The sequence below is a fragment of the Carex rostrata genome, chromosome 18 (assembly GCF_964058835.1).
Source record: "Carex rostrata chromosome 18, lpCarRost1.2, whole genome shotgun sequence".
NCBI lineage: Eukaryota > Viridiplantae > Streptophyta > Magnoliopsida > Poales > Cyperaceae > Carex > Carex rostrata.
Genome location: NC_135935.1, coordinates 4,089,799 through 4,103,655, shown reverse-complemented (window position 1 = coordinate 4,103,655; position 13,857 = coordinate 4,089,799). Strand labels below are relative to the sequence as shown.

At 35.7% G+C, this 13,857-nt stretch overlaps 1 protein-coding gene across 1 annotated transcript; it reads right to left on the bottom strand.

The window, feature by feature from the left end:
- Positions 1–7,893: 7,893 nt before the first annotated feature.
- LOC144569732 (peroxidase 45-like) lies at positions 7,894–9,408 on the bottom strand. The gene is made up of 4 exons (XM_078320201.1): positions 9,154–9,408; positions 8,750–8,947; positions 8,502–8,661; positions 7,894–8,387 (listed from the first exon to the last, which is right to left on the bottom strand). Exons 1-4 carry the CDS (start codon positions 9,355–9,357, stop codon positions 7,999–8,001), a joined length of 951 nt encoding a protein of 316 aa, XP_078176327.1. The 5' UTR covers positions 9,358–9,408; the 3' UTR covers positions 7,894–7,998.
- Between the last annotated feature and the right edge of the window lie 4,449 nt (positions 9,409–13,857).

The window sequence follows — 13,857 nt, the reverse complement described above, 5'->3', positions numbered from 1 at the left end:
TTGATACCACTGTCGATACTGCTGGTCCCACTCCTCGAAAGCATATACCTGATACATATCAGGAACCATGTCATCCTGGGCCATATCCTCCAGTCGCTGTACATGTAAGGCGTGCTCCGTCCGCCAATTCTTCCCCACCGTTGTGCATAACGGTTGGTGAAGTTCATACCACGCGTCCTTTGTGATAGGATCCGAGACTGGGAGATACTGGGCCATACCAAACTGTCTCATTACCCGTCCAGGGTAATAATGCTCAACAACCTGGTAGTAGATAAACGGTACCTGCAAATATTTTCATAGTCTAAGTTTCAATTTTAAACTACAGTACGATAATGAAATTGTAAACTATAAAATAGAAAAATAACTCGCACCTGAGCAAACCAGTATTCTCGCTCACAACTGCAGATCGAAGGAAGTTTTGTGAGGAAAGAGTAAGGTTCTTCATCTTCTTCGAAAACCTCAACGCGAAAATCATACGGCCTCCACTCAACATGTAGATCTGGAGTCATCTGCTCGAACTGAGTCCTGAAAAACCAAACTCCAGAAGGCTTGCCGTGAGGGGTGGCGACAAAGGTCTTTTTAGCATAGAATCTCTGGGCATACGCAGGACAAGTCTCCCCGTCTGGATGACCCCAGTTTGGAGCCCAACCATCCTCTTGTGGTTGCGGACGACCAAATGGAAATCTCGTCCACGACCAATGCTGAAGTAGACCAATCGGTCCATACAGACCAGCTTTTTCGACCTATTTTCATACAAGTTGCGGTTATTTGCAATGCAATAAGAGAAAACAATTTATTTACAAAAAGAATAGAGAGTAATTTATACCCGGCACGCAATGCATAAGGCTCGGTATAGACATGCCAAAACTGCAGCACCCCAATTCATCTGTGGAGGGTCTGCCAAGTCCCTCAGCCACTGCAGCATATAAGTAGGGACGGTGTTCCCAGAGGAATCTGGGAACAACCAGCAAGAGAACAGCTCCATGATGTAAGCCCGTGTCCACCGATCTATCTTCTCCTCATCTGCCTCTTCTTCCAATTTTCCACTACAAATACGAACTAATTTAGTACAGAGTCTGAAGCATCACAATCAAATACTTACTATTAAAAAAATGCAACTTACTTGAATGCCGCCCGCAAACGCGGGATACTGATGTCGTTTTTTGATGCAACCTTCGACCTCTTGAGAGACCTTTCTTTCATCAGGTTGGGTCCCAACAGTTCTTCAACGTCCTTTGTGAAGTACCCGTACTCCACACCCGTCACAGCCTGTCCAGTAATAGGCAGTCCCCAGATACAACTGACATCCTGAAGAGACACCGTAATCTCTCCAACGGGCAAGTGGAATGTGTGTGTCTCCGGCCGCCACCTCTCGACCAACGCAGATAGAAGAGCGGCATCTGCAACAATGAGGGTCAGCTGTGAAACATGCCACAGACCCAAACTCTTCAACGCAGGAGCGTATCGCTTACATATGCGTTCCTCATCTTGTGCTCCTCGAATTTATACCAGCAAAGAGAGCTGATACTCTCTTTCGTCATATTTGGAAATATGGTACGGGCCAGTGATAAATCCAGCTGTAAATCATCTTGCGTACGGTTTTCATTACTACCGCTGGTTGACGCCATACTAACATTAAATTTATCAATTTTGTCAGTTTTGGCCTCTATCAATAATTTCAGGAACAGTACAAATCTAACAATAATACAAATATTTATGGTAATCCAATAATATATCACTATTCTTGGATGAATTGGTAAAACCATACAATAGTGCATAACGATAATTTTATGATTTGATGCATTTCTACTCAATTTTGGTCTAAATATAACAATGTGATCCATTTTTGGTCTAAATATAACAATTTTGGTCTAATAATATATTACCATTGTTGGACATTCCTAAATTGATCCATTTCTAAATTGGTACACAACTAAATTAAACTAAATAAAAAATGTACCAACTAAAAACTACACAAATATTATTTTTGTCTAAATTGATCCATTTCTACTATTTTTGTCTACTAAAAAATATACTACTTAAATAAAATAACTATACAAATATTACACAAAAATATACCAACTAAAAACTACACAAATATTTGGTATTCTAAACTAAAACTAAACAAATATTTAGTATTCTAAACTAAAACTAAAACTACACAAATATTTGGTATTCTAAATTAAAACTAAAACTACACAAATATTTGATATTCTAAACTAAAACTAAAACTACACAAACATTTATACAATTACTACTACTAAATAAAAAATTAAATAACAAATTTTAATTAAAAAAAAAAGAAAAATACCTGTGTTTTGCGGAGACAGGGACAGGGACGGACAGGGACAGGGAAAATGGCCTGCGGAGCCGGATTTATGCATTTCTACCACGTGCGCAGATCCACCGTGCGCACGGGTCGGTGCGCGGATCCACCACGCGGACGGGTCAGTCTGGCGGGTCATGGCGCTAGCGGGTCAGTCCGCGGATCCGTTACGCGAACGGGTCGGCGATCCACTACGCGAACGTGGCGGAATCTCAATTCGGAATTTTTGGATGGTGTTTATTTTATTCCGATTTTTCAGAGTGGTACAAAAAAAAAAAACTGCCTCCCCCCTTCCCGAAACGCTATCCTCTGCGGAGGTTTTACCTGCGGAGCTGTGCGGTAGTTTTGATCTGGTCCGTTCGTTTCGGATTGGACGGGCTGAATTAAGGGTTCACTAAATTTTGAGTTTTTTTAAAATTCGGGTAAGATCTGATCTGGTCCGTCTGATTCGAAACGAACGGACTAGATCAAACCACCGCACAGCTCCGCAGAGGATACGCTTCCCCCCTCCCCTCCAGCTAAATCCACAGTTTTATAATTCAAATGCAAAAAATCGAAGAAATTGAGAAATTTGATCTCTGACTCCGCTGCCTCTGAGAAATTCTCAAATTATTCGTCGCTCCTTTCTCTCTCTTCACTTCTCTCTATTAGCGAGTTGGATGCCATACTGATATTATATTGCTTCGAGGTTAGTACTTATCTGGAAAATTATTTCAGTGGGATTGGTAAATAAAGAAGAAATTACAGAGGTTAATGAATAGATTGTTAAATTATTTCAGTGGGATTGATAAATCTTTCTTGGACTAACATTTGGCGCAAATTAGGCATAAGACGATCACTTGTTCCATGAAAGTTTTAGTAAGGTGAACCTCAAATAATTTCTCCCAAAATTATTGAGGCAAAACATGTATAATCCTTTCACATTTCCTGATAAAAGTTATCTCCTACACACGTCGGCCTTATTAATGGTAATTAAGAATATAACCATTATTATATTAACTGTTTTTTATTTAGCACCCGATAAGTTAATGGGTTTGAATCCGATAAACTATTTGAATTTGATTCTTGCCCCCCTCTGGCATAAATCGTGCGTCCGCCCCTGCATAGAGTGTCAGATATTCTTATCCGATCTAAAATTGAATAAATAAACATCGCTAGTTTGGTTAAATCTGAGATCATTGAAATTCAAAAGAAACATATAAAATATTACTTTTCCATCATTTAAAGAAAATCAGTAGTTTGGTAAGGACCGGTGCAGTTTCTGGTTCGTAACGATCCCATTCCTGTTATGGGATGAGGAAAGATCAGTTTAGTCAAATATTTTCACCTTAGTATTGACGACTGAGTAAATAAATCCTGGTTACTTGTAACATACTTTACCAGACTTTAGTGACACTTCTGCAGACTTTATGTTCATATATATCCGGCGAAAAGAAAAACATCTTTTAAGGTAGATGTCTACATGAAAATACTAGTCTCTAGCTGCCTCATTTTCTGGAAAGACATTATTGTCAAGAACTTGGATGTTGGGATATGTCTATTGTTTTCTTGGTTAATTTGGGTAATATTTTACTATGACATGAAACAATCAGTAAAACAAGGATGGCTCGTAAGATTATAGCAAGGACTATGTATGAGCTGGTGGATATGGATCCTGATTGAATGTAAATCAAATTGGAGTGTGGGCGGATGTCTGATCGGTAAGGGTGTTCATTGGGTTTGCTTTAATTGGTTTTAAATCAAAGTGAGAGAGCTCATATTAAACGGTTTGGTATTTCCTGTTACTTGGATTGGTTCGGTTCGATTTAGATAATTCTAAAACCAGTTAGATTGAATCAAGTAAAAATTTAAAAATCTGTCCCTCATCCGAATCAAACATTTAATTATTTAAAAAAAAATTATAACATAATCTATATTGTTTGATTCAGTTTAAAACAAGCTAGACCAAACCAAACATAATTTTTAAATCCATCTTCAAAAAAATTAACAAAAAATATTTATTTTTATGATTAATATTCTTATTTTGGTTTAATCGAACAAACAAAAATTTAGTTGCGTTTGTTCTGTTCGATTTTAATTTGGTTGATAAGTTATCTCAGTTGTATTTTTGAAAATCGAATAAAATTTTAGTTTTCCTATTTTATTTCGGTTTTAACTTTTAACTAAAACGAAACGATTAGTCCCATACCGGTCGGAGCCATCCGATCTTCATCAAAATTTGTGTGCACTTGATAAGTACAATACTTAATTGTCTGCACAAATCTTGATGTAGATCGGATGACTCTGACCTTGTATCTGGCCAAATTTTGTGTGATGCCCATGAGATCACCCGAATTCCAAAACAAATAGAACCATAAATAAAGGTAGAGATGTCATATCCACTTAGTCAAAAAAGGAGCTAGACTTTCAAGGTATGAGATAAAAAACATAATGAGATCAATCATATAAAATTTTCATATGTATATGAGAATTAATTTTACAGTACTAAAAGTATTTTACTCTAAACTATAAAATATCATGTACAAACATATAAATTTTAAAAATAAATATGATCAATTGATCTCATTCACTTGGTGAATTCGCCCCTGCACTCTAAGTCAAGTCATTTGAATTCTATTATATTTTATATACTTTCTAATCGATGTTTGATGATAATTCAACTCTTGTTCAACATATACAATTCAATTTAAAATCATCCTTATTAAAGATGCTTTCTGAAATTTGTCCCCATTATTAGTTTGAACCGGTCTTTGACATAACTTGTTTTGAATAAATATGTTTGCGGTGTGTGACTTTGGATGGCCATAGGAGATATTTTTATTGTCTTCTCGTTCTCTATCTCTCTCTTTCTTATTTTATTTTTTGTTTGCAGACTAATGAGTTAACATCAGGGGATGCCAGAGCGGTACTGCTGCGACAAGAGGACCTGGCTAATTGTACGTCTCTCTGCTTCGCAGTTGTTAATTCATCCTTTGCTTGACCTATTTTTTTAAAAATAAGATAAAATGCATAGCTTGTGGTACAGCTTTATTTCAGACTAGATTAATATATTATTTGCTGATCTCATCGAGTAGGGGTGTAAACGGTCAGATACGGATTGGACAGTGATCTTACAGTATTCGTATTTATTATAATTTTTCAGATACAGATACAAATATGGATAGTCTCGGATATTAAATGTTACGGATACAGATCGGATATCGGACGGATACAGAGATTTTTCATAATTAGCTTCATGGTTACAAAATATCTACTATATTATTAAAATATTAGTTACTAATTATGTCATAGTGTTATATATTGTTCATCAAAATATATATCTATATACAATTTAATAAATTATTGGTATAATATGCAATTTATTAAATCAATTTAAGAACATATAACACATTTGTTGTGGTTTAAAAATGTAAACGGTCGGATACAGATAGTTAAAAGTCTTACTGTATTCTTATTCTTTATAATTGTTTGAATACAGATACAGATATTCTCAGATACGGATATTGATCGGATAATTTAGATAATTTTTCGGATTCAGTTCCGGATAAAATCGGATAATATCCGATCCGTTTACACCCCTATCATCGAGTCATCGGTGCAGAACTTGCTGTCAAGGTAGCTTTCTCTGAGTCTCCCACTTTTCCTTTAAAGACTCGGATTTGTCCATGATAACAATAATTTAATTTCTTTGAATAAGTCAATGATTGAAACTGCATGCATGAATAACGCCATTTTGATTTTGGACCCTTTATATTTTCTAAGGCCAATGAGATCAACTCATTGACAATTATTGTTTCCTACTTGCATTTACAGATTACAATTATTGTTAGTTTATTTCAATCTAACAAAGAGCTACATATAATTCTGTTTTGGCGGTACAAGGAAATAAGAAATTCATGATAATTAAATGGCCGGGGTTTGCTAAATTTTACAGAAATGCTACCAGTAGCAACTAGCAATTAAATGAAATCGACCGGGGTTAATTTTTGGACTAACTAATTAACATATGCAGAGTTTCAGTCACCTGACGACTAGTGTATTAATGGTCGGGCGGGTACGGGTACGTCTCGGGTACGGGTAGGACGGGTAGGACGGGTATAAGGGTAAGGGTATGTCGGGTATATTTTTCAAAAACCATACCCTACCCGTCCTATACCCGTACCCGTGTACCCTTGACGGGTAGGGCGGGTACGGGTACGGGTATTTTTTTTTTTTTTGCTGTTTTTTTTCTGATTTTTTTGTTTTCGTTTTTTTTTTACTTTAAAACAATAAAATATAAATATAAATATAAATATAAATAAAAAATAGAAATTAAAAAACAGAAATTAAAACAGAATTTTAAAAACAGAAATTACAAAACAGAAAATAAAAACAGAATTTTAAAAACAGAATTTTAAAAACAGAAATTACAAAACAGAAATTACAAAACAGAAATTAAAAAACAGAAATAAAAACAGAATTTTAAAAACAGAAATTAAAAAACAGAAATTAAAAAACAGAAATTAAAAAACAGAAATAAAAACAGAATTTTAAAAACAGAAATTAAAAAACAGAAATAAAAACAAAATTTTAAAAACAGAAATTAAAAAACAGAATTTTAAAAACAGAAATTAAATTGAATTTGGGGGGGAAATTTGAATTTGGGGTTTGAATTATTGGGTCGGGTATAAGGGTACGGGTACGGGTAAGGGTAGACGGGTACCCGGGTACCCGGGTAGGGTAAAGTCGGGTACGGGTAAGGTCGGGTACGGGTATGGTCGGGTAAGGTATGGTCGGGTATTTGTCTAAAAAAACAGGTCCGACCCTTTTTTTGTCCGTACCCGTGTACCCGAGTACCCGACCCATACCCGGGCTGCGGGCACGGGCGGGTAGGGTAGGGTATACCCTTGTCGGGTATAATTAATACTCTACTGACGACCCAGATTTGCACACCAAAATAATAATAAATATATTAGATCCAAATATAGAACCACATCCATTATTTAGGTCAGATGCTATCCAGATTCGATTCTGATCTTCCTTGTAATTTGTTTCGATTTTTGTATAATAACAATTAACAAGTGTATGGGTGCAAACTCCAGAGTCTAGACAACTTAACAATAATAATTTATAACAATAGAGACAACATCATTGTTGATGTACGTATTACTCATTTTTGTAATTTTATTATTTAAATTTGGAAGAAAGCTCTGATACAGTTTTGTTTTTGTTTTATAAATTACAAGTACGCCACTATTCCCATATGAGAGTGATGTTTAATTAAAAAAACTTATCTTCACGCTGTTTTTGGCGTAAGAACTGAAAATGTGCTTGAGTTTATTCTTTGGAACTCAATGTAACACTTAAATTATATAAATGTAAATTCGGGGAGGAAGCTAGAAGGAACTGAGACAATCAATTTTATTATTCTGTAACCATGACCATAACAAATAAAACAATTATATTACATGAGAACCACGTGGCAAAGGCAATGCTCTCCGTGTGGAAGGTTGCATCTTTGAAATCCGAAAAAAACATTCTTTGTGAATATTAAATAATTGGGTGGCTTGACCTCCAACTTTACTAAAAATGAAAACAATTATATTACATATTATTAAACTTTGAATCAGCTGAAACCAGAAACTGTACGCAAGAAAACCAACAAACAATTTACAAATCTTAGATCAACATGCTCAGTTTGTGAAATGGCAATCCTTGCGAATCTCACCATCGACAGCGGTTTTGACACCAATTCTACCAAGCTTCAACATGGAATTAACAAATGCAGTGAAGAACGCACTCTGATCAGTTGCAAACTTATCGACTATGCTTGATGACCTATTGTCTACATACAAAACCTCATCGGAGAAGAGGAGTCCCTTCTTCTGTTGCAGCACCTTGAAATAATCATTATCGAAAGTGACAACACTATTATCAAAGAAGATGAATTGATTCACGTTTAGCGCTGCAGGGCATTGGCCTTGTAGTTGGATTGCAAACCCTGGGTCCAAGTATGAATCGGGTGTTGGATAGAGACGGCTGTAGATATGGAAGCAGCTGGTGGCACCGAGTGTATGTGCGCCTAGCAACGACCAAGTTCAGAAAGTTAATTAGTTAGCATTAATTGGTATGCAACTTGGAAATGGATCGATATTTTTCAAGTAATTGGGTATATAGTACACAGAGAAATATTAACCTGAAAGTGCAACCAGATCTGTTGGTGTTAGGTTATGGACAGAAAATCTGCTCATGAGTTGGTCATAATTTTCAGATGGTCCAGGCAGATTGACGCTACTTGATGTTGAAATCTTCCCGTCGTACCTCCCGAGCTCCACTTTCCATGTCGGGCCACCGCTCTGACATACATATATAAAAAACAAATTAAGCCTAATTACATACTCATTTCTTGCTATTGCCATCCAGAACAATTAGAGAAATTATTACCAGAAAGACAGCATCTCTAGCAGCAAGAGCTATTATATCAGCACAGGAGACCTTGTTGGTGCACTGTGGATCTGCATCAACTGCAGCCTTTGCTGCCATTATCGTCCTGTATCCATCAGCTCTGAGGAATTGATTATCAAAGTTGTGCAGTTCATCATCTCCATTTGCGTTTTGGATTAGGATCGAAGCATCACAGCCCTACGTCATGTTAAAAAAAGACACGCTTATGTTATGGAAAATTATTTTTACTAAGCCGGATCAATAATCATCCAGTTTGTAGGGAATTTTATATTTACTACATAAATATGGGAAGTTTGATTAATTAACATGTACACACACACAGACACAGACATGTTAGTATTACGTGCAGATTATATCTTAATTATTGTGTCAGAAAAAACTACCTGAACAAAACAATCATGAAAAAAGAGCCGTAAGGTTGCGGCAGCAGCTATGTTCGTCGTTGACATCATCCCTCTAACAGCGCCTTGAACGAGGCTCTCAAGATTGGGGCATATGCTAGCATAGTAGGTTTCATTCAGTGCTGTTGCGCCCGAGTAAAAGATGGTAAAAAAAGAAGCTAAGAATAGAAGTTGGAATATCTTCATGACTTAATTCACTGCGCTTTTGATATGCAATACACTACTAGGTATTTTGAAGTTTTGTCAAAAAAAAAAAAAAAAAAAAATTTTGAAGTTTCCAATTTGGTTTGAGGGAGTGAAGTGTGAAGGGAAGAATTAATGAGCTTATATGGAATTCAAAGTAGTACGCAGGCGTTAGTTGAGAGACAACGATACATATAGAATGAGACTGTTTAATTTATTTCCATTACTTGACAACGAATATAGTATATATGGAGCTGGAATTTTGTAGGAAGCTTGGTCAAGGTGAAGAAGAGATGCGTTTGAAGTAGCCGTAGCACATGAATATCATTATTATCCGATTTAATTTGTTAATTTTGTTCGTCTCCAATTCAATGTCACTTGTCTGGGTGATTGATTTTTTCAACAAGAAATAGAACCGTTTTCCATATGGATCGGTCTTCACAGAATGTTATATGTTAATTCGTTGTAAGATTAATAACTATACATTATTGTCACTTCAAATAAACAAATTTGAATAGCATTTGCAATGTTTGTAAATGAGTTGCCAATTCTGATTAATGTAGAAAGGACAAACATTAATTCTAACAAACAATATTTTGAATGATAAAGAAGTAGTAAAAAAATTCTAAAAAAAATATAAAATTTGATCTCCAAACATATTTTATTATGAATATCATGTTGAGTAGTTCGGATCGACTGTTCGGACTTTAATAACAGAGATAAAAGATGTGGAACATATTGGAGCACAAAATTATGATATGTGTGTGTATTACATGGAAACACTGTTAATATGTAAAATAAATAAATAAAGAAGTTTCAAGCTAGTAAAAAAAAGCACGAGATAAGAAAACTCTAAATTGGGGAAATATCACTCTAAAATTGGTTTTAGCATTCAACACGAATATATATGTTATGATATATCAGTCCTTAAAATCGGTACTTACAAGTACAATTGGAGATAGTACTTCTTTGACCAAATCTTTCTTAGATTGTTTATGATGAGCTTTAGAACGTCCCGTCTACCTACGGTTGCTTGGTTCAATATGGAAAACTTATTACTATTAATTAGTAAATACTAGTTTAATCATTCTCTTCCATGTTTTGTATAATCTTTGCCTTTTGCACAAAGACAGCTGGTTTCAAAACCTGGCCCCACAGAGTTAAAGAGGAATAAAAAATTTGCCTTGCGTGGATTAGCCGATTAGGACTTCGAAGACGAAACGTAATTCTTCTTTTATTTTAATAGGTCTTCTAAGAGGAATAATTGTCAGCTGCGCGTGTTATACATCTTTGACATCTGGTATTGTAAAAACTAAATAATAAGCAAATTGGAACGGACGGTTGCATTTAAAATTACATTTTTTATTTAATCGAGCGCTTAGCCAACTAAAATCCGAACGAGTTACCAAAATGTAAATAATCACATTTGAAATTCGAGATTGCGCACAAAATCGGTCGCATGTTTACGCAACTATAACATTTAAAAGAGTACATGTCTAGAGGAAAATATTATTTTATTTCCATTTCAACAGGGTAAAGAGTCTAACAGAACAATTTTTACTTCATACAAAGAACGAACCATATACAACGTTATTTAGATTTTAATATATATAAGCTGTGTGTTATACAAAATCACATCTGGCTATGTGTTAAAATATTTTGCCATTTAAACAAAAATAAGAAAAACAGAAATAAGATAAACAGAAATAAAAAACAGAAATAAAAAAAACAGAAATAAGAAAACAGAAATAAAAAAATAAAAATAGAAATAAAAAACAGAAATAAGAAAAACAGAAAAAAAAACAGAAAAAAACAGAAAAAAAGAGAAAAAAAACCCGATCCGGACCCGGACTGCCCGGCCCCCCGTACCCGGACCGTCCTGCCCCCGAACCCGTGACGGGCACGGGTATTACACGGGCAGGGCAGGATTTTTGAAAAAAAAACCCGTGATGCCCGGCCCGTTTTGCCCGTGACGCCCTTGACCGTGGCTACCCGTGCCCGGGTTTTGCCCGGACCGCCTGGCCCGGCCTGTTTACCAAACACTACCCACATTACCTAGCTCAAATGGAAAGAGCTGGGAAATCTAGCTATTTCGATCCCTTTAAATTTAGGAAGCTCATAGGCAGGGAAGAGTTCGTATCTCCTGTATTAACTCAAAAATAATTTTTTGAGATAATGTCTCAGAATTGTCCGATCCGTTTTAAAATTCATACACACTAATTATGTACTAATATTAAAAAGTTCTCTGCATTTTAGACAGAAGTCGGATTGACTCCGTATAAAATTAGTTGGTCAAAATATAGATGCTTTATCCGTCCGTCCGTCCATTCGATTGTAAGTATCTGATAGGGATTTCACAGTCCCGATATTTTTTGGTAATTTACTGTTCACCGACCTACTGTTCATGATGCCTATAAATAGAGGTGGAGGGTTGAAGAGAAGGCATACTCATTCCATTGTAAAGATTGGAAAGTCTGACTGATCGTCTGACGAAGTTAGGTTCCTTTCTTTCTCAGTTTTTCCTCTCAAATAGTGTTTGAGTTAGAAAAGAAATATATACATATAGACATAAGTGTTGTGAGTAGTTGTAATCTCGCGAAGTCTGCAATAACTCTGTTTTTTGCACGAGGTTGTGAAAGTGAGAGTATCTGCGGATCGTGAGATAACTGTTTTTGCTGAGTGCCTCGGGCCTAGTATTTCTGGCAGAAGAAATACTCCATCTTTGATTGTTCCTGGTGGATTACCGATAGAGGCACTAGACATCTGGTGCTCTTGTCCAACAAGCAGCAGCAGCAGCGAGGCAAGTCCAGTGGCAGTTCCAATTCGAATTTGGAACCAAGGTATAATGTTATAATAATTTATTTCATTGTTAAATAAATTTAGTTTTAGAAATCAATCGGGGAGATAGATCCTCAGCTTAAGATAGACGTAAACATTTTGTTCTACTAGAGTGCTCCAAACACCTTCAATTGGAGTGTTGTATTAGGGCTATAAATGTTTTATTATCTTGCCATCTGGAGACACTACTAGAGTGCTCCAAACACCATCAATTTGAGTGTTTTATTAGGGATAGAAATGTCCTATTATCTTGCCATATAGAGACACTACTAGAGTGCTCCAAACACCTTCAATTGGAGTGTTGTATTAAGGTTGGAAATGCCCTATCAACTTGGCATATAGAGACACTACTACAGTGCACCAAACACCATCAATTTGAGTGTTGTATTTGAATTGTAAATGCCATATTATCTTGCCTTACAGGTAGGGGTGCAAATGGGTCGGATATTACCCGTCCGAATCCGGATCCGTATCCGAATTTTTGCAGATTCGGATATGCGGATACGGATAGTTGCGGATTCGGATACGGATACAGATATTTTTTATGCGGATTCAGATACGGATACGGGTTGAGTTTCGGAATCGGATACGGATACGGATACAGATAATTATCCGTATCCGCATAAATTAGTATTTCGGATATCCGATAATAAAAAAATAGTCTGATTCTCTGATCCGATACCTTTTCTCCCAATTTCATTTCCCTCCCGACTCACCTCTTTGACTTCTCTCGCAAGACAGATTTCTCAGTTCTCCCAATTTCAATTTTGTGTTTCTCAAATAGCAATCCCTTGCTTCAAGGAACGAATTCTCTTTTCTCTTACGTAGCTTCTCTCCACCGAATCTCTCTTGATATCAAACAGGTATTTTCTTCTCCGTATCTCTCAAGTATAATTTCTCAATAATAATTGTCGCGCCTCGCGCGTGCACCGCCAAACGATTTGGTGATTTGGTGGTTACCTTGCGCCGCTGCATCTCCTGTGTTACTGTGTTCTGTGTTACCTTGCGCTGCATCTCCAACTTGGATAATACTTTTATATGGTTGATTCCCTCAAAAAAAGAAAAGTGAATATAAAATAATCTTTTTGATACATTGAATCTGACATATAAATATCTAAATATAAATTCATTTCACTTAAAGACAAGTGAGATAGATTATGGCATGTGGGGTTTCATTTTCTGGGGAGTTTATTATTATTTTTTTGTTTCAATATTAACTCAAGTAAGTGCGTTTTATTTTTATTTCAGTAATGGATGGACCTTGTAATGGATGCAAAAAAGCTTTGACATTTAAAATTTTTATTTCAGAAATTTGGTTTTGCAAATATGACTAATTTTTTTTCAAATCTAGATACTTATATGTCAGGTTCAATGTATTAATCTTAATGTATAAATAAGATCAGTTTAGAAATGTCTAGATTTGCATTAAATAGCTTTTGGTTCAAAAAAGAAATGATAGGCTCACAAAATTATAAATTACTTAGAATGACATAAATTATTGTTGCATTATTGAGATCAGGTTGAATATATTGTCCTTGGTGTTTTGCCTAACTATGATTAACTATCATCTTAAACCAATTTTGCATGTGATTAACTAATTCTTTTACTATTTTAGGTGATTTCTCTAAATGGCATCATCGAGCAGGCCTATCGAAAGTGAGACGC